The 13,032-nt window shown below is 45.7% G+C and overlaps 1 protein-coding gene across 8 annotated transcripts in view; it reads left to right on the top strand.

The window, feature by feature from the left end:
* The window catches only part of SLC25A39 (solute carrier family 25 member 39), a 109,771-nt gene that overhangs the window by 47,922 nt on the left and 48,817 nt on the right, over nucleotides 1–13,032 (top strand). For all 8 annotated transcript variants that reach the window (XM_069634288.1, XM_069634291.1, XM_069634290.1 and 5 more), the window contains 4 exons: nucleotides 435–502; nucleotides 1,164–1,288; nucleotides 6,582–6,755; nucleotides 7,201–7,310. In XM_069634288.1, the coding sequence (XP_069490389.1) occupies nucleotides 435–502; nucleotides 1,164–1,288; nucleotides 6,582–6,755; nucleotides 7,201–7,310 (477 nt within the window). The remainder of the gene's footprint in view (nucleotides 1–434; nucleotides 503–1,163; nucleotides 1,289–6,581; nucleotides 6,756–7,200; nucleotides 7,311–13,032) is intronic.

Genomic DNA, 13,032 nt, shown 5'->3' on the forward strand with positions numbered 1-13,032 from the left:
GATTCCAGTTTTCTCTTGGGCAGATATTTCATCCACCTCCACTTTTAAGTACTTATCCTGGAAACTGATGCAAATATCTTGGTCCAATTTCCCCTTTCGCTCAATGTTTATGCTGTGAAGACAATTAACTCAGGTTGGCCATTGAGCGCCCCTGTACGTCTGGGCTTGCACCAGTGCTTCTGAAAGCTTGTGCTAACCACAGCGTTGCAGAATGCCTGGGCTTGCCGTCACACTACCGAGAGCCGACAATGGCTCTGTAGAGCACATATATCTGGGAAGCACAATAGTCTGTAATTGTACTGAAGAACGCATTTGCTAACCTTGGCACTGAAGAGCACCTGTCCTACAAGGAGAGGCTGTGCCATCACTGCCTCTGCAGAGAACCGGCTCTGCATTACAAGGATACACTAATGCGTATCTTCTTTCTCTTTCAGGATGCCTTTGTGAAAATTACGCGTCAAGAAGGGATAAAATCTCTTTGGAGTGGACTTCCCCCAACTCTGTGAGTTAAAGCTGCATATCGGAGGGTGGGGTGCACAGCCACAAAAGGGTTGTGCCTTGCACCGTCCAAACGAAATTTGGTTCTGGGATTCGTGTTTAAACATGGCCACTCCTAGCCTTCACCCATCCTCTGGAGACAATTGGCCACCTTTCCCCCATTTTTTGGGACGTGGTCCCAAAATTTGAAGGCGTTCCAGAGTGCCCTCTGAAGCACAGTGAGTATGTGTGATATTTCCAAGTGCAGAATTCTCTCCGCCCACCAAGTGCACTGGTTGAGGTAATAATGTTCAGTGCATGTTTGACACCTCCGCCACTCCCTCGACCCCCCCCCTCCCTCCCAAAGTGGACTCTTCCAGATCTCTCATACTCTACCCCTAGTGTAGGGTATACCTACACAATTTATCAAACTCTCCTCCAATACTTCCCAATAACTTCAGGTGAAGTTGCAAGTGTTTCCAGCCTACTTGTGTGGCGGACTTGCCCCCTCAGTGCTGCTTGTGTGCTCCCCTTTGGTAATTGCTCGTCATTCCTATTGCTCAAGCGCTAGATGCAGACAACTCGCACTCCACCCGCACCTCTTACCATACAGATCCTTCACACTAGAAGATGCAAGATACGAGTGGGATTGCAACAAGCTTTATGCTTTCTTTCTTCCCCTGCAGGCTGATGGCAGTGCCAGCCACAGTCATATATTTCACCTGTTATGACCAGCTGCGGGATTTCCTGAGGTTCGGGATGGGATACCATGGCGCGCACATCCCTCTGATTGCCGGTGCACTGTCAAGACGTGAGTGATGCTCTGCTTTCGCCCTCGCCATTTTATGGGCTACAAAGATGATTTTGTTGGAAAATGTTTTCGTTGCAATGCAGAGAATGCTGTTGAGAACGTGTGTGTGTGTGTGTGTGTGTGTGCGCGCGCACATGTAGGATACTGAAAATGCACTCTCTCGCCCCATATTGTCTCTCTCTCCGCAAATTGCCCTATGAATTGGCTTTTCATATCCACGAGTTTGATTTGATGCTTTGGATTGGGTTTTCATATCCGTGAGTTTGATTTGATACTTAAATGAATCGATTTTTACAAAAATCGACTAGTTTATGGCATGCACTTGTCGAATGTGAAGGGGAGATCAGTTGCGTTTTTTTCACATATAATACAAAAATACAATCGGCAAAAGGTGACTTTATCTAGAACAGTGAAATAAAGCTTGCTCAAACAAGACTCCCTTTCTATGCACAGCCCAAATTGTTTGGACGTACAGTTGCCACTGAGGTAACTTGTACGATGAACACATTCTGGAGCTTTGGCACTGGTGGTATTGAACGACCGTGTTTGCTATTCATGTAGCCTGATGTCAGAACATCGTTGTGCGCTAATGGCACTTGGGAAACATTCTCGGCTCTAGAGAGGAGGGGCTTTCCAGCCTCTCTTACTCCATTGAAGGAAACGATTACTCGGAGCCAAGAGAGTAAGTAAAAAAATAAATAATAGGAGACCACGAACACACTCTGTCCTGTTGCCAACCACGTGCACAGGCATGTTTTGATAGTGGTGCCAGTAGAGCAACCCCGCAGGAAGAATATCTATTGGGAAGTGGAACACCAAGGTAAAAATGCTTTGTTTTATAGGAATTTGTGAGTGCAAATACGAATAGTTATTTTTTTTAAGAATTAGATTTTTTTTTTTTTATTTATTTAGCTTTCACGCTTCATGCTGGAGACCAGTCCTAGTACAGGACTGGGATTCGAACCTGTGATCCTCCTCATCGTCTCGCTTCCAAAACGAACTTGTTGCCCCCTGAGCAATCGTCCTAAATGTGACCTAAAATGAGCCCAGTTGAGTGGGAATTGCTGTCTTTTATTTTTTTTATTTTTTTGGTGTAATTTAAATAACTTTTTAGTAACTCCCTTGAAAATGTTGCTTCCATCTTTAGGCAGAGAAAAGGAAGTAAACCAGTTCCACTTCATAATCTTATCTGGAGAGCCCAGGCACCTTCAAATTGCTAAGAAATGAAACTTTGAGTTTACTGTTTATGCTTGGCAAAATACATGTTTGATTCAAAGTCCAAAAGACCACGGTTGGCCTGAAATGATGCGTTTTTTTTTTTTTTTTTTTTTTTTTTTTAAGGTTGCACGCTGCTGCCGTTTTCATGGTCCCTTTGTTGGAATTGCGTTTTTTTTCTCAATAAAATTACTGCGTGTTTACAATAGTTTCTTTTTGTTCTGTAGCGAAAGCTCCAGCATCTTCCTGGTATGTCGAAAAGCTTTCTTGTAAAAACGTTCATGTGAAACTCTGGTGTTTGAACTTAAATCCTGAAGTTGCATCATGTCTAAATGTGGCATAAATGTGTATTCCAAATGTTTTCTTGCACTTGGCTGGGCACACATTGGAAGTAGGCTTCCATTCACAGTAATGTTTTTAGAATATTTTTTTTATTTTTTTTTAACCAATGTTAGGGTGTCGCCATGTGCTGGTGTAAGTGTGCTGTGGCTTTCTGCCAAACCACGAGGCAGGCCTAAAATGGCCGTTATGCAAACATGGACTTACTCTGAGCTTAGCTCTGCAGCATTATAATGGTTTAGAGGGATGCCTGGTTCTAGACAGGCCAATACAGTGTGTGTACCGACCTCCGTGTTTGGCAGTTTTTAGGGTCTACTTGATTGGCTGACTGCAAAAACCTTTGCTGCTGCCGCCCTTGTCCGATTGGCGTGCCGGCTTCAGCCAGCCCACGGTTTATCTAGGGAAGATGCTGCCCCTACCCCAAGTCTGCTGGAAGTTTCTAAACTTTTTTTTAGAGGTTTGCTTACCTTTTAATGGAGGATGTTTGACAAAAAGCTCCCGCTGTATTTTTAGGACCAGGTTTGCCATCCTGGCTGGGCCCTGTGTCCTGTCTTTAAGCTCTAGTTTCCTATTTTGCTGCAGGATGTCTTTCCTGGGCAGTAGTCCTCCCCACTGACTGCACTTCGAGGTGGGAAGCTTCTGCCATCCTGCAGTGCAGTGGGACCCCACCCCCCCTCAAACCTGCCTTTGCTGTTTAACTGGGCTGTCATGGGTTGCTGCAACCATTGTTTCCTTTGTGGGAACGTCTGCTGGAATTGGCTGCTCTCTTTTGCACATTGCATCTTAAAATCCACTTGTCCCGGTTCCTCAGCCTTCCTGAGGGCTTACTTCATTCCTGGCCGGTTGGTCACCCTGGGGAAACAGCGATTTTGTTCTTCATTTGGGTTGTCGTTGGTCTGGGTTTCAAGTCTATAGGTGACAGAATCCTGTAACTCGACCTGAAACACAACCTCTACTCACCAGGTTGTTTCACTGTTCCTGAGCTGTGTTCACTGGAACAGTGGGTAGCTGTCTGTGGTCGTGGCTTTCTGCAGGTCCCCTTCTACTGCGGTTTGCCATAAAATTGGTCCAAATCCAGTTTTGCTTCTCGTCTTCCATGGGCTTCTGGGTCTGAAACCTGGGACTGAAACTCTTTGAGAGGGTCTCCTGTGGCATCACCTGGGGTAATTTCTTGTCTTAAAACCTGTGGGGGTAAAATATCTTACCTGGCTTTTCTCCCGCAGTTCTATCTACAGGCTTTGTCCTGGTACTACTTTTGTGGAGCGTTTGAACTCCCCTTAAACTATTTCCAATTGATATGAAAAGTATACTAAAAACTGAATGTGCTATGGCACTTGAAGGCAAGCACCCTAAAACACACAATTTCCAATAGAGCAAGATAATGAACACCCACCGTCTGAATGAGACCAGGAGATGAATTGCAAGGAAAAACAAACTTTATAAAATGGTTATCAAGCAAAGAACCTGCTGCCCGAGAGAGCTTTGCCAAACAATACATGGGCAGCACATATTAAACGTCAGCAGTTACGACAACGTATAAGGTACATATTTGGGGAGCGGATTGGAGGAGCCATGTGGCACAGTCGCTTCCATAGGGGATGACAGGCTGCGATTGGCTGTTGCTGTCAAGTCAGACTGTGGCACGTGGGTCTGCTGTGCTCATCTCCGTGGTGAAGGTCCGTCCAAATATGATACATTCTTGACTGACTAAACTAATACACAGGAGATGATAATATGAGAATAATGGCAACCATAAAATACTTGCTTGCATGGGGGTACTTTGGAGAAACATGGGCTACTATATTGGCATTCCGACCTTGCATTAGGACCTTCTTTAATGCTGGGGTTCTGCACCTAGGTTTCTTCCCTTGGAGGTTTGATCTATTATTTATGTTCCCTGGTGCCTCATAGCACGACCAGATAGGTTGTGATTGGGAGCAGATATAGTACCATGTGAGATTAGGCCTATGGTGGGTGTTTGGCAAATGGGTATCAACATCAGAGTGGAGGGTTAGGGACCGGTGGTCCTTGGCCTGGCGGGGTGGGGGTTGAAGTAGCATGGGTGGTTTTGTGGAGATGGATGAGCACTTGTGTAGAGGTTTCCTTCGATCTCGATCTCGGGCTTTGCGGAGAGCATAATCTGGGGGAGTGATGCTGGGCAATTGCAACAATAAATGGTTGGATTTCTTGCGCGGAGCTGGCGGGGAAGGGAGGTGGCAGGGACTTGGGTCTCTGTGTGATTTTTGCAGAGGGATAATTTTTGGGCCTAGTAAAAGATGGCATCTGCTTTAATACAAAATGGTGTCTATCGGCAGAGCGGTGGGCTATGTTACGCGGGAAAATCCTTATGTTGGGGTCATACTCTGGGGCTAGGGACTCAACCCCCCCCCCCCTTGGTTTATTCATGGCCGATCACTGCGGGAATGGTGAGGGGGTGGGATTGGACCACCTTCTCCTGAACACTGTCGCAGTCAATTTATACAATAACCCAGTACTGATGTAATCCCCCTCGACCCTGCCCCCAAATAATCAATACAAAAATATACGAGCAGTAAATGCTATACTTGACTTATACTGAGTCTTTGCAGAGTGTTTGCACTGTTACTAGCCACAAATGTATCAAACACAGCCGACATGGTCTTTGTCCAGGCTGATCATTGTTGAATAAGCTAATTGTGTCCTGGCTTTTGGTGGCGCATGAGTGCTTTATTGCTAAACTATTAAAATCCCCTTATCCTCCATGTAGGAAGATATCAAGTTTGTGGTCCATTTTTAATCATTTTAATGTGTTAAAAGTTTGGGGAATGCAATGACTTTTGTGGGGCTTTTTGAGTCCTACTGAAGCCTAACGGTGTATATTTTTTTTTTATTAATTTTTTTGTAAAAAATTTTTTTAGAGCAGAGCAAAATGTGGCTAGTGACAATGGACTCATGGCGAGTAAGAAATTGTGTTTGTGTATATGTATTGAGGTGGCAAGTGACTAATTTTGGACTGGCTGGCTAGTAGTGTGCAACTTGAAATGTTTCCCCTTGTGTATAGGGGCTGCCATCAGTCAGTTGTGTTTACATTTCATTTAAAGAGTGGGTGTTAAGGTCTTTATTGACCATTGCCTTTTTCATGCGAGCGCCAAGAGACCATGCAGCAGCAGTGTGCGGTACAAGACCACATAACCTACATTAACTGTTTTGCAATCTGTTATTTTCAAACTGTGTGCTTCTTTGAACTTCTAGACAGTCTGTGTGAAAGGTGTTTATTTTTCACTACACCAGTGTATTCTTTGGGGGTAACTATTGGGTCTACTTGTACTTCAGCTAGCCTTCCTTCCTCACTTAAGTTAGGCCTGACTGATCAGTCATAGCCCTGTAGAGGTCTACCTTGTTTCAATCCCATTTTATCGTTCGATTGGATGACTTCACATCACTCAAGAGGCCTACTGACACATCTGCCTAGCGGTTACTTTGAGACCTAAAGTACTCTTGACACTTCCAGGAGCACTAAGCAACTTGTCTGGCAAGTAAGTACTAATTACTTGAAATTAAATCTTCACAGGCTTCATCCCCAAGCTCTGTGTAGTTGCAGTATCTCCTACACCATTTTCTACACTCTCGCTACCATCATGCTTTTTCCAGATCATAACTGACTCGCTTATGAGGTGTGTGAATGTCCATTGTTTCCCGTTTTGCAACATCCTTGTTGCTGTGGCTTACACAACTCTGCTTTTTAACACCCCTTTTGTAGTTGGAGCAGTGACCGTGATAAGTCCTCTGGAGCTCATCCGCACCAAGATGCAGTCCCGGAAGCTGACATATGGGGAACTGCGTGTTTGCATCCGATCATCCATTGCCCATGATGGCTGGCTATCCCTCTGGAGAGGCTGGGGACCCACTGTGCTCCGGGATGTGCCCTTCTCAGGTAGTGCGTGAGATCATCCCTCGATGGAAGGGAAAAGGTCCAGATGTACTGTAGTTTCTCATGTCATCGAACAGCCTTTTAATCTGCAGTCTCTGGCTTTGGTGGTCAGCAATAGATTTCAACAAAAGGTTCTACTGTCTCAGACCTCAGTTGCTGCTCTTTCAGATCTGTGCACCAAATACACACTGTACCTCATGCCTGTCCTCACAGCCCATTCTCTCTGTGGTTGGAGTGTCTTGGATTTTCACATTGTGTAAACCATCTCTTAGCAGTGTTTTAAGCCTACAATCGCCAGCATCCCGAGTGGCTGGATTTATTATATTTTGGTATTAAAGTAGGACCGAGAAAGCTAAGTAGATCTGCTGCACATTTTAGATACTGACTACAATCTCCTTGTAATGTTCGATTGTAATTTTTCTTGTTGTAATATTTCTATTACCCTCAGCTCTCTACTGGTTTAACTATGAGCTAGTCAAGCAAAAGCTGTGGGAAAGATCGTGTACTGAGGAAGCCACCTTTATGACCAGCTTCACTGCCGGAGCCATCTCAGGAACTGTGAGTACCAAGCGGAGATCTGAGTTGAGGCTCTAGAATGTATTTCTGTGAATACTGTGAGCACAGAATGTCGGTGGGAGTGGTTGAAGGAGCTATCAAGCTACTCTGGTAAGGCCTGGGGCTCCAACTCCAGCACTTTCTCTGCTAAAAACCTTTGCGGCCGGGAGGGGGATGGAGTAGGGGCCACTGGCATGGAGTGCTCATATAAGGCCAGCGGTGAAGGATAAAGGCTTGAGTCTTTTTGGAAGTTGGGTGGATGAGATGAATTGGCCACAATCGGTGCGCTAGGAAAACATTTGGGTGGTGCTCAAGAAGCAGTGTTTCTTTTTGAATTTTTTTTTTTATGTAGCTTTGGTGCGAATTTGCTCACATGGCTTGCGGCCGAGAGGAGCAATTGCGCTTAACAGCTTCCTGGGTAAAGCTTGGTTATGGCGATGGAGAAGACACCTGTTGCATGGGTTTCTTGTGATTGTGGCAAGCAGGAGGCATTGCTGTGGCGCTGTGTTGAATTCTTTGTCTGGGGTGGGTAGCTCTAAGAAGCAGATTTGTCACTATAGGTATTTGGCGTACGCCAGGTGATGGTGCCGAACAAACACAATGAACACTGGTGATGCCTGAGCTTCAGTGAGCCTTTTGAATGCTTACTTGAGGACATTCGTAAGGATACTTGTGTTTGGGTTATGACTGGGGTGTAACGAACCCTTGGCCAAATGCTTGCTTCTAAGGATAATGAGGAGCTCTGGTTGTCCTGATAAATGTGATGTTTGTGCACCAGTTCGCCATCTTTCACTGCAAGTTGTCTGGTTAGTTTTTTACTCTTATGCCTTGTACCATATTTTTCTATATATACTCATGGTCTGTTCCCCAGAAAGGGGACAGGCTTGGACCATACTTAGCAGTAGTGTTCATTTAACAAAATGGTGTTTTGTGGGCACATACTCAGCCACACAAACATCACTTTATCATCTTTGTGCATGCATTATGCCACTACAGCCAGTCCTTTTTGATCCTTGTGGACATGCCACTAATTTGCAACCTATTTTTAGACTATTTTGGGATTTGCACTGTGAATGGTGTGATTGGATGCGACATCCACGTTCTGAAATGCATGGGGCTGGCCACTTAAGGCCTTTTAAAGTATTTTGTGACTCAAATTTTCACCAACTAAATGCATGAGTTTGAAGGATACTTTAAAGTCCTCCATCTGACAAGTTTGGATTGGGAGGCTATATCTATATCTCGGAGGCTTGTGGAATCTGCTTAGATGACATGCTGTGCATAGTCCGACATCTAGTAGAAGCTGCAGAGTATTAGTTGTTTTCGAAAATGGACGTCGACCGGGCGTGCCAGTAATACTATCTCTAGTGTGAAGTCCCCTATACCCCTGATCCCTCACGCGTCGAGGTCCCTCGGATTGTTTTTTTCCGCCATGCTAGACGGACTCGTATAGCAGAGTTCCTTTCGGCAAATTAGCCATTGACTTTAAGATAATTTCTCTTTCTATCCTTTCTTCACCTTCGTATTTCTACGCCGAAGAATCAGAAAGAAGACTATGTGCCTCCCAAGAGATCACGTCGAGTCTTGTCGAGCCTGTAGGCTGTTCGAGTCTAAGACGTTAAAAGACGTTCCACTAAGCGCTGGGCCCACCACGCCAGGCAACAGGCCATGGAAGCGGAAGGAGCCTTCAGCGATGGCAGCGACGCCGCACTTTCGGACGGCGAGGGCACCGGAGTAGCCTACTGAAGTGCAAGCCCCCGACCCCATAGGACATGGTGGCCATGTTTTGGGGACCACACCTGGCGGCGGTATTGTTCCACTTACACACACCACAAAAGACACCCCTAGTCCGCACTTGAGAGCGGAATTGAGTACTCGACAACGCTCAGCACCCCATGAACGGTCGACTGAATCCCGATCCTGTGGGCAATCTAGATCCAGATTGCCACATGACAAGACAAAGACGTCGAAAGACAGTAAGGTGTTGCAAGAAGGCCTCGTGAATAACAACCCCCCCCCCCCCCCTAGCATCAATCGTCTGCAGATGAGACTTCGACCCCCACACCCGAAATTCGACGACGTTCTTCAGATAGCAAGACGTCAGGCCCAAAGAAGTCAGTTTCTCTCTCTCTCCCCTCTGGGACCCAGAGTGGGGACAAACAATAAGACACATTCAAAGGCCTCCCATACAGAGGACTTATCCAAGGGGAGACTTGCAGACCCTAGCCCTAAGCCCATCCCACCCACCAATGAAGACATGGGTCTTTCCAACCCCGAATTCCAAGCTTGAAAGATTGGTCTGCAGAAGACATTGAGTTATGCGTAGGATGTCTTTTTACTGGGAATTTATTTGAAAAGCACCCTAGTCAGCTTTTAAGCCTTCAGTCCACCCCACCGACCTCAGCCCCCCTCAGTCTCCAAAACCCCCCCTGTCTCAAACACCGTCAAAGGTTTGTACTGATGTACCAACTCAGGGCAGAGTGTTAGATCTGTATGCCCCAGAAATCCATCCAGAAGAACAGGAGGATGTTTCGTGTATTGATGCATCTGATCCTTTGCTTATAGATGAGGATTTAGAGTTCTATGAGGGAGACGATGAAGACCCAGACCAGAAGGCCAACATTTACTCCTTGGATTCACCCATTAATCGGGATCCTCCAGTAGTAGACTTCCCCCATAGACAACCAACCCCTACTCAACGAAGTTCTTACTAAAGCGGCAGAACACTTCCGCATAGATACCCAAGAGGTGGTAGAAGACAGACTTTGTTGAGAGATTTAGACTGTATGGCAATTTATTCCAATCTTAAAGTCTATACAGCAAAGAATCCAACCTTCTCTGGAGGCACCCAACCTTACACGGGCTGTTAACCCGTGTATAGAAAAAATGTTTAGACTGGCACCTTCCGACCCCCTCTACATAAGAGGACAGTTAAAACCGGACTCCCTCGTGGTTACCACCACACGAAAGAGAGCAGGCACTCCCCTTGCTTCCTCCGAGGCTCCACCAGACAAGGAGAGCAAAAAGATTGACGCAATGGGAAGGAAAGTAGCCTCTTCTGCAGCCTACCAAACTCTCATCGCTAATAATGCTACACTGCTGGCAAGCTTTAACTGCCACAAGTGGGGATGAGGTTTCTGCATTACTTTCTTCCGCACCTGAGCCACTGAGTCCCAACAAGATATGCGCCCGGTTACCCTCGGGCCTGCTGCGCTATACAAATAAATAAAATACAAATAACTGCACAAATTCCTAGGAGCCAGACAATCTGGTTTCCGTCCATTACATGGGACTGAAATGGCCCTTTTTGATTTAAAGACCCAAATTGATGAACTGAGAGACAAAGGAAAGACAGCACTCCTCCTCCTTGATCTCTCAGCTGCATTCGATCTTGTGGACCACAAGGTCCTCTGCAAACACCTGGACTTAGCCTCAGTTGAGAAGTGGGGGTGCTATCAGATGGATAGTCATTCCTGAGCGAGAGAACGATGAGTGTGTTCTCCCCCGCGGCAGACCCCACACCCATCTTGTGCGGTGTCCCTCAGGGCTCGTGTCTCCCCTACTCTTTACAATATTTTCACAAAACCTTTGTTCGATGATTTGGACCATCTGGGTATCACCTACACTAATTATGCAGATTATACAGAGATTCTCCTCCCACTTTCTGGGGATCATAGAAAGGACCTTAAGTTGGAGAATAGGGTATATCCTATCATCCGGGCATGGATGGCAATACATGGTCTATGCCTGAGTGATCAGACAGAGTTTAATCATGGGCATGCACTCAAACATCAACAAACTAGGCCAGGAATACTCTTCTTTCATCATAGACGGTTATATCAGGGTAAACTCTTGGTTTTTACTTTGATTCCACCATGTCTTTTAATAAACAGGTTAGTTCCCTGGCCTCTACCACTGCCTACACCTGTAAGCTGATAAGAGCTGGCAAGCCCTTCCTTCCTTTCTAATGACAGTTGCATGATTCTGGCTAGAACCTTAATACTTTCCAGAATCTATTATTGCAACGCCCTCTACAGCAGCGCAAACAAGGCTATTACCCAAAGACTACAAATTCTACTAAATAATGCCCTAAGAGCTGCGCTTGGCATAAATAAGAGTACAATCCTCCATTAGATGCAAACGCAAATGGCTCTCCACTAAAGTTAAAAATTATCTCTCTTGACACATAAAGCCTTAAATAATGCTGCCCCCAGCTACCTTATGGATAAACTTAACAGAAAATTATCCACCAGACAGACAATTGCCAACACTAATTGCTTGGTAGTACCAAGATTCAGACTATCCAAGATTGTTGGCAACAGCTTTCCCATGAAGGCTGCTAAACTCGAACTCCTTGCCACACAACCTGAGAGCAGACCAACCATACCTACACCTCAGAAGGAACTACAGTAAATATATCAACTCCAACGACCATTAGCCGCCATGTTGCCCTCCAATTAAGTTGATTCAGCACAATAGTCCCTTCTAACTGTACTATATATATTGAGTTTTTTTAGAATATCAAGGGAGTGATGTTAAATGCCCTGTAATGATATTTGTAATTCTGTGCTTTTGTACATTATCTTATCTGCTCAAATCTGTACCATGTAATTTGCAAAAATCTGTAACTATGTAAGCCTTGTATCTTCCTACAGCTGCGCCCTGTTGCCTCTGGGTTTGGTGCGCATTAAAAATAAACAATTAGCCCAGGTGGCAGCAGACGGTAGAGCGGTGTCTGTCTCCTAAAGTCAAACTTTGACACAGCAGACCATGCAGGTAGAATCATTGCGGAAGGCACGATCATTAAGAGACACACATGGCTTCGCCAATCGGGCTTCAGGCCGGAAACCAAGCCACCTTAATTAACATGCTGGTGGAAAAAGATGCGCTCTTTGGGAAAGCGGTAGAAGACGCATTAAAAACTGCTAAAGACGAATACAAGACACTCGTCTTTAGGCCAGCTCACGAACAAACCCACAGGGCAGAGGGGCGACAGCAATTATGTCCATTTTCGAGGACAACGTTCTCAAAGAGGATCTGGATACAACCAGGGTCAGAGTGCCTATGGAAATAACCAAGGTCAATCTTTTCAAGGCTTTCTGCATGTTAACAAAGAGGCCGTGGTACTCTGGGCAGAGGCCAAGCTCGAGGTGGCACGCCACCTCAGAGCAAGTGATGTTCCGCTCCAGGTACCCTCCCATGCATCTCCAGTCTGAGGACGAATTTCCAACTTCACCCACGCATGGCAGGGTATTATCAGACAGATGGGTGCTGTTGACGGTAGCAGGGGGCTACTGTGTAGAACTTCTGCAATCACCCCCCCCCCCCACCTCCCGAGACAAAAGGTACACTCAGAAGAACATCAACGGATTCTTCTAGAGGAAACTACAGCGCTTCTATTAAAGAACGCCATAGAAGCGGTCCCAAGCAACCAGGTAAACAAGAATATTTATTCAACTTACTTCCTTGTACCCAAAAAAGCTTTAACGATGCGCCCCGTGTTAGATTTAAGGCCCGCAAACCAGTATGTCGAGCCACAAAAATTCTGCGTGACCATGCCACAAGGAGTAATCCTGCTGCTAAAAAGGGGAATACATGGCAACACTGGATATGAAAGTTGCCCATTTTCATATTTCAATGTGCCCAGTGCACAGAAGATTCTTGCGGTTCAAGTTGGTGAACAAGCATTACCAATAAGTGCTGCCCTTTTGGAATAGCTTTAGCT

This window comes from Ambystoma mexicanum, chromosome 13 (assembly GCF_040938575.1).
Source record: "Ambystoma mexicanum isolate Mex_15411 chromosome 13, UKY_AmexF1_1, whole genome shotgun sequence".
NCBI lineage: Eukaryota > Metazoa > Chordata > Amphibia > Caudata > Ambystomatidae > Ambystoma > Ambystoma mexicanum.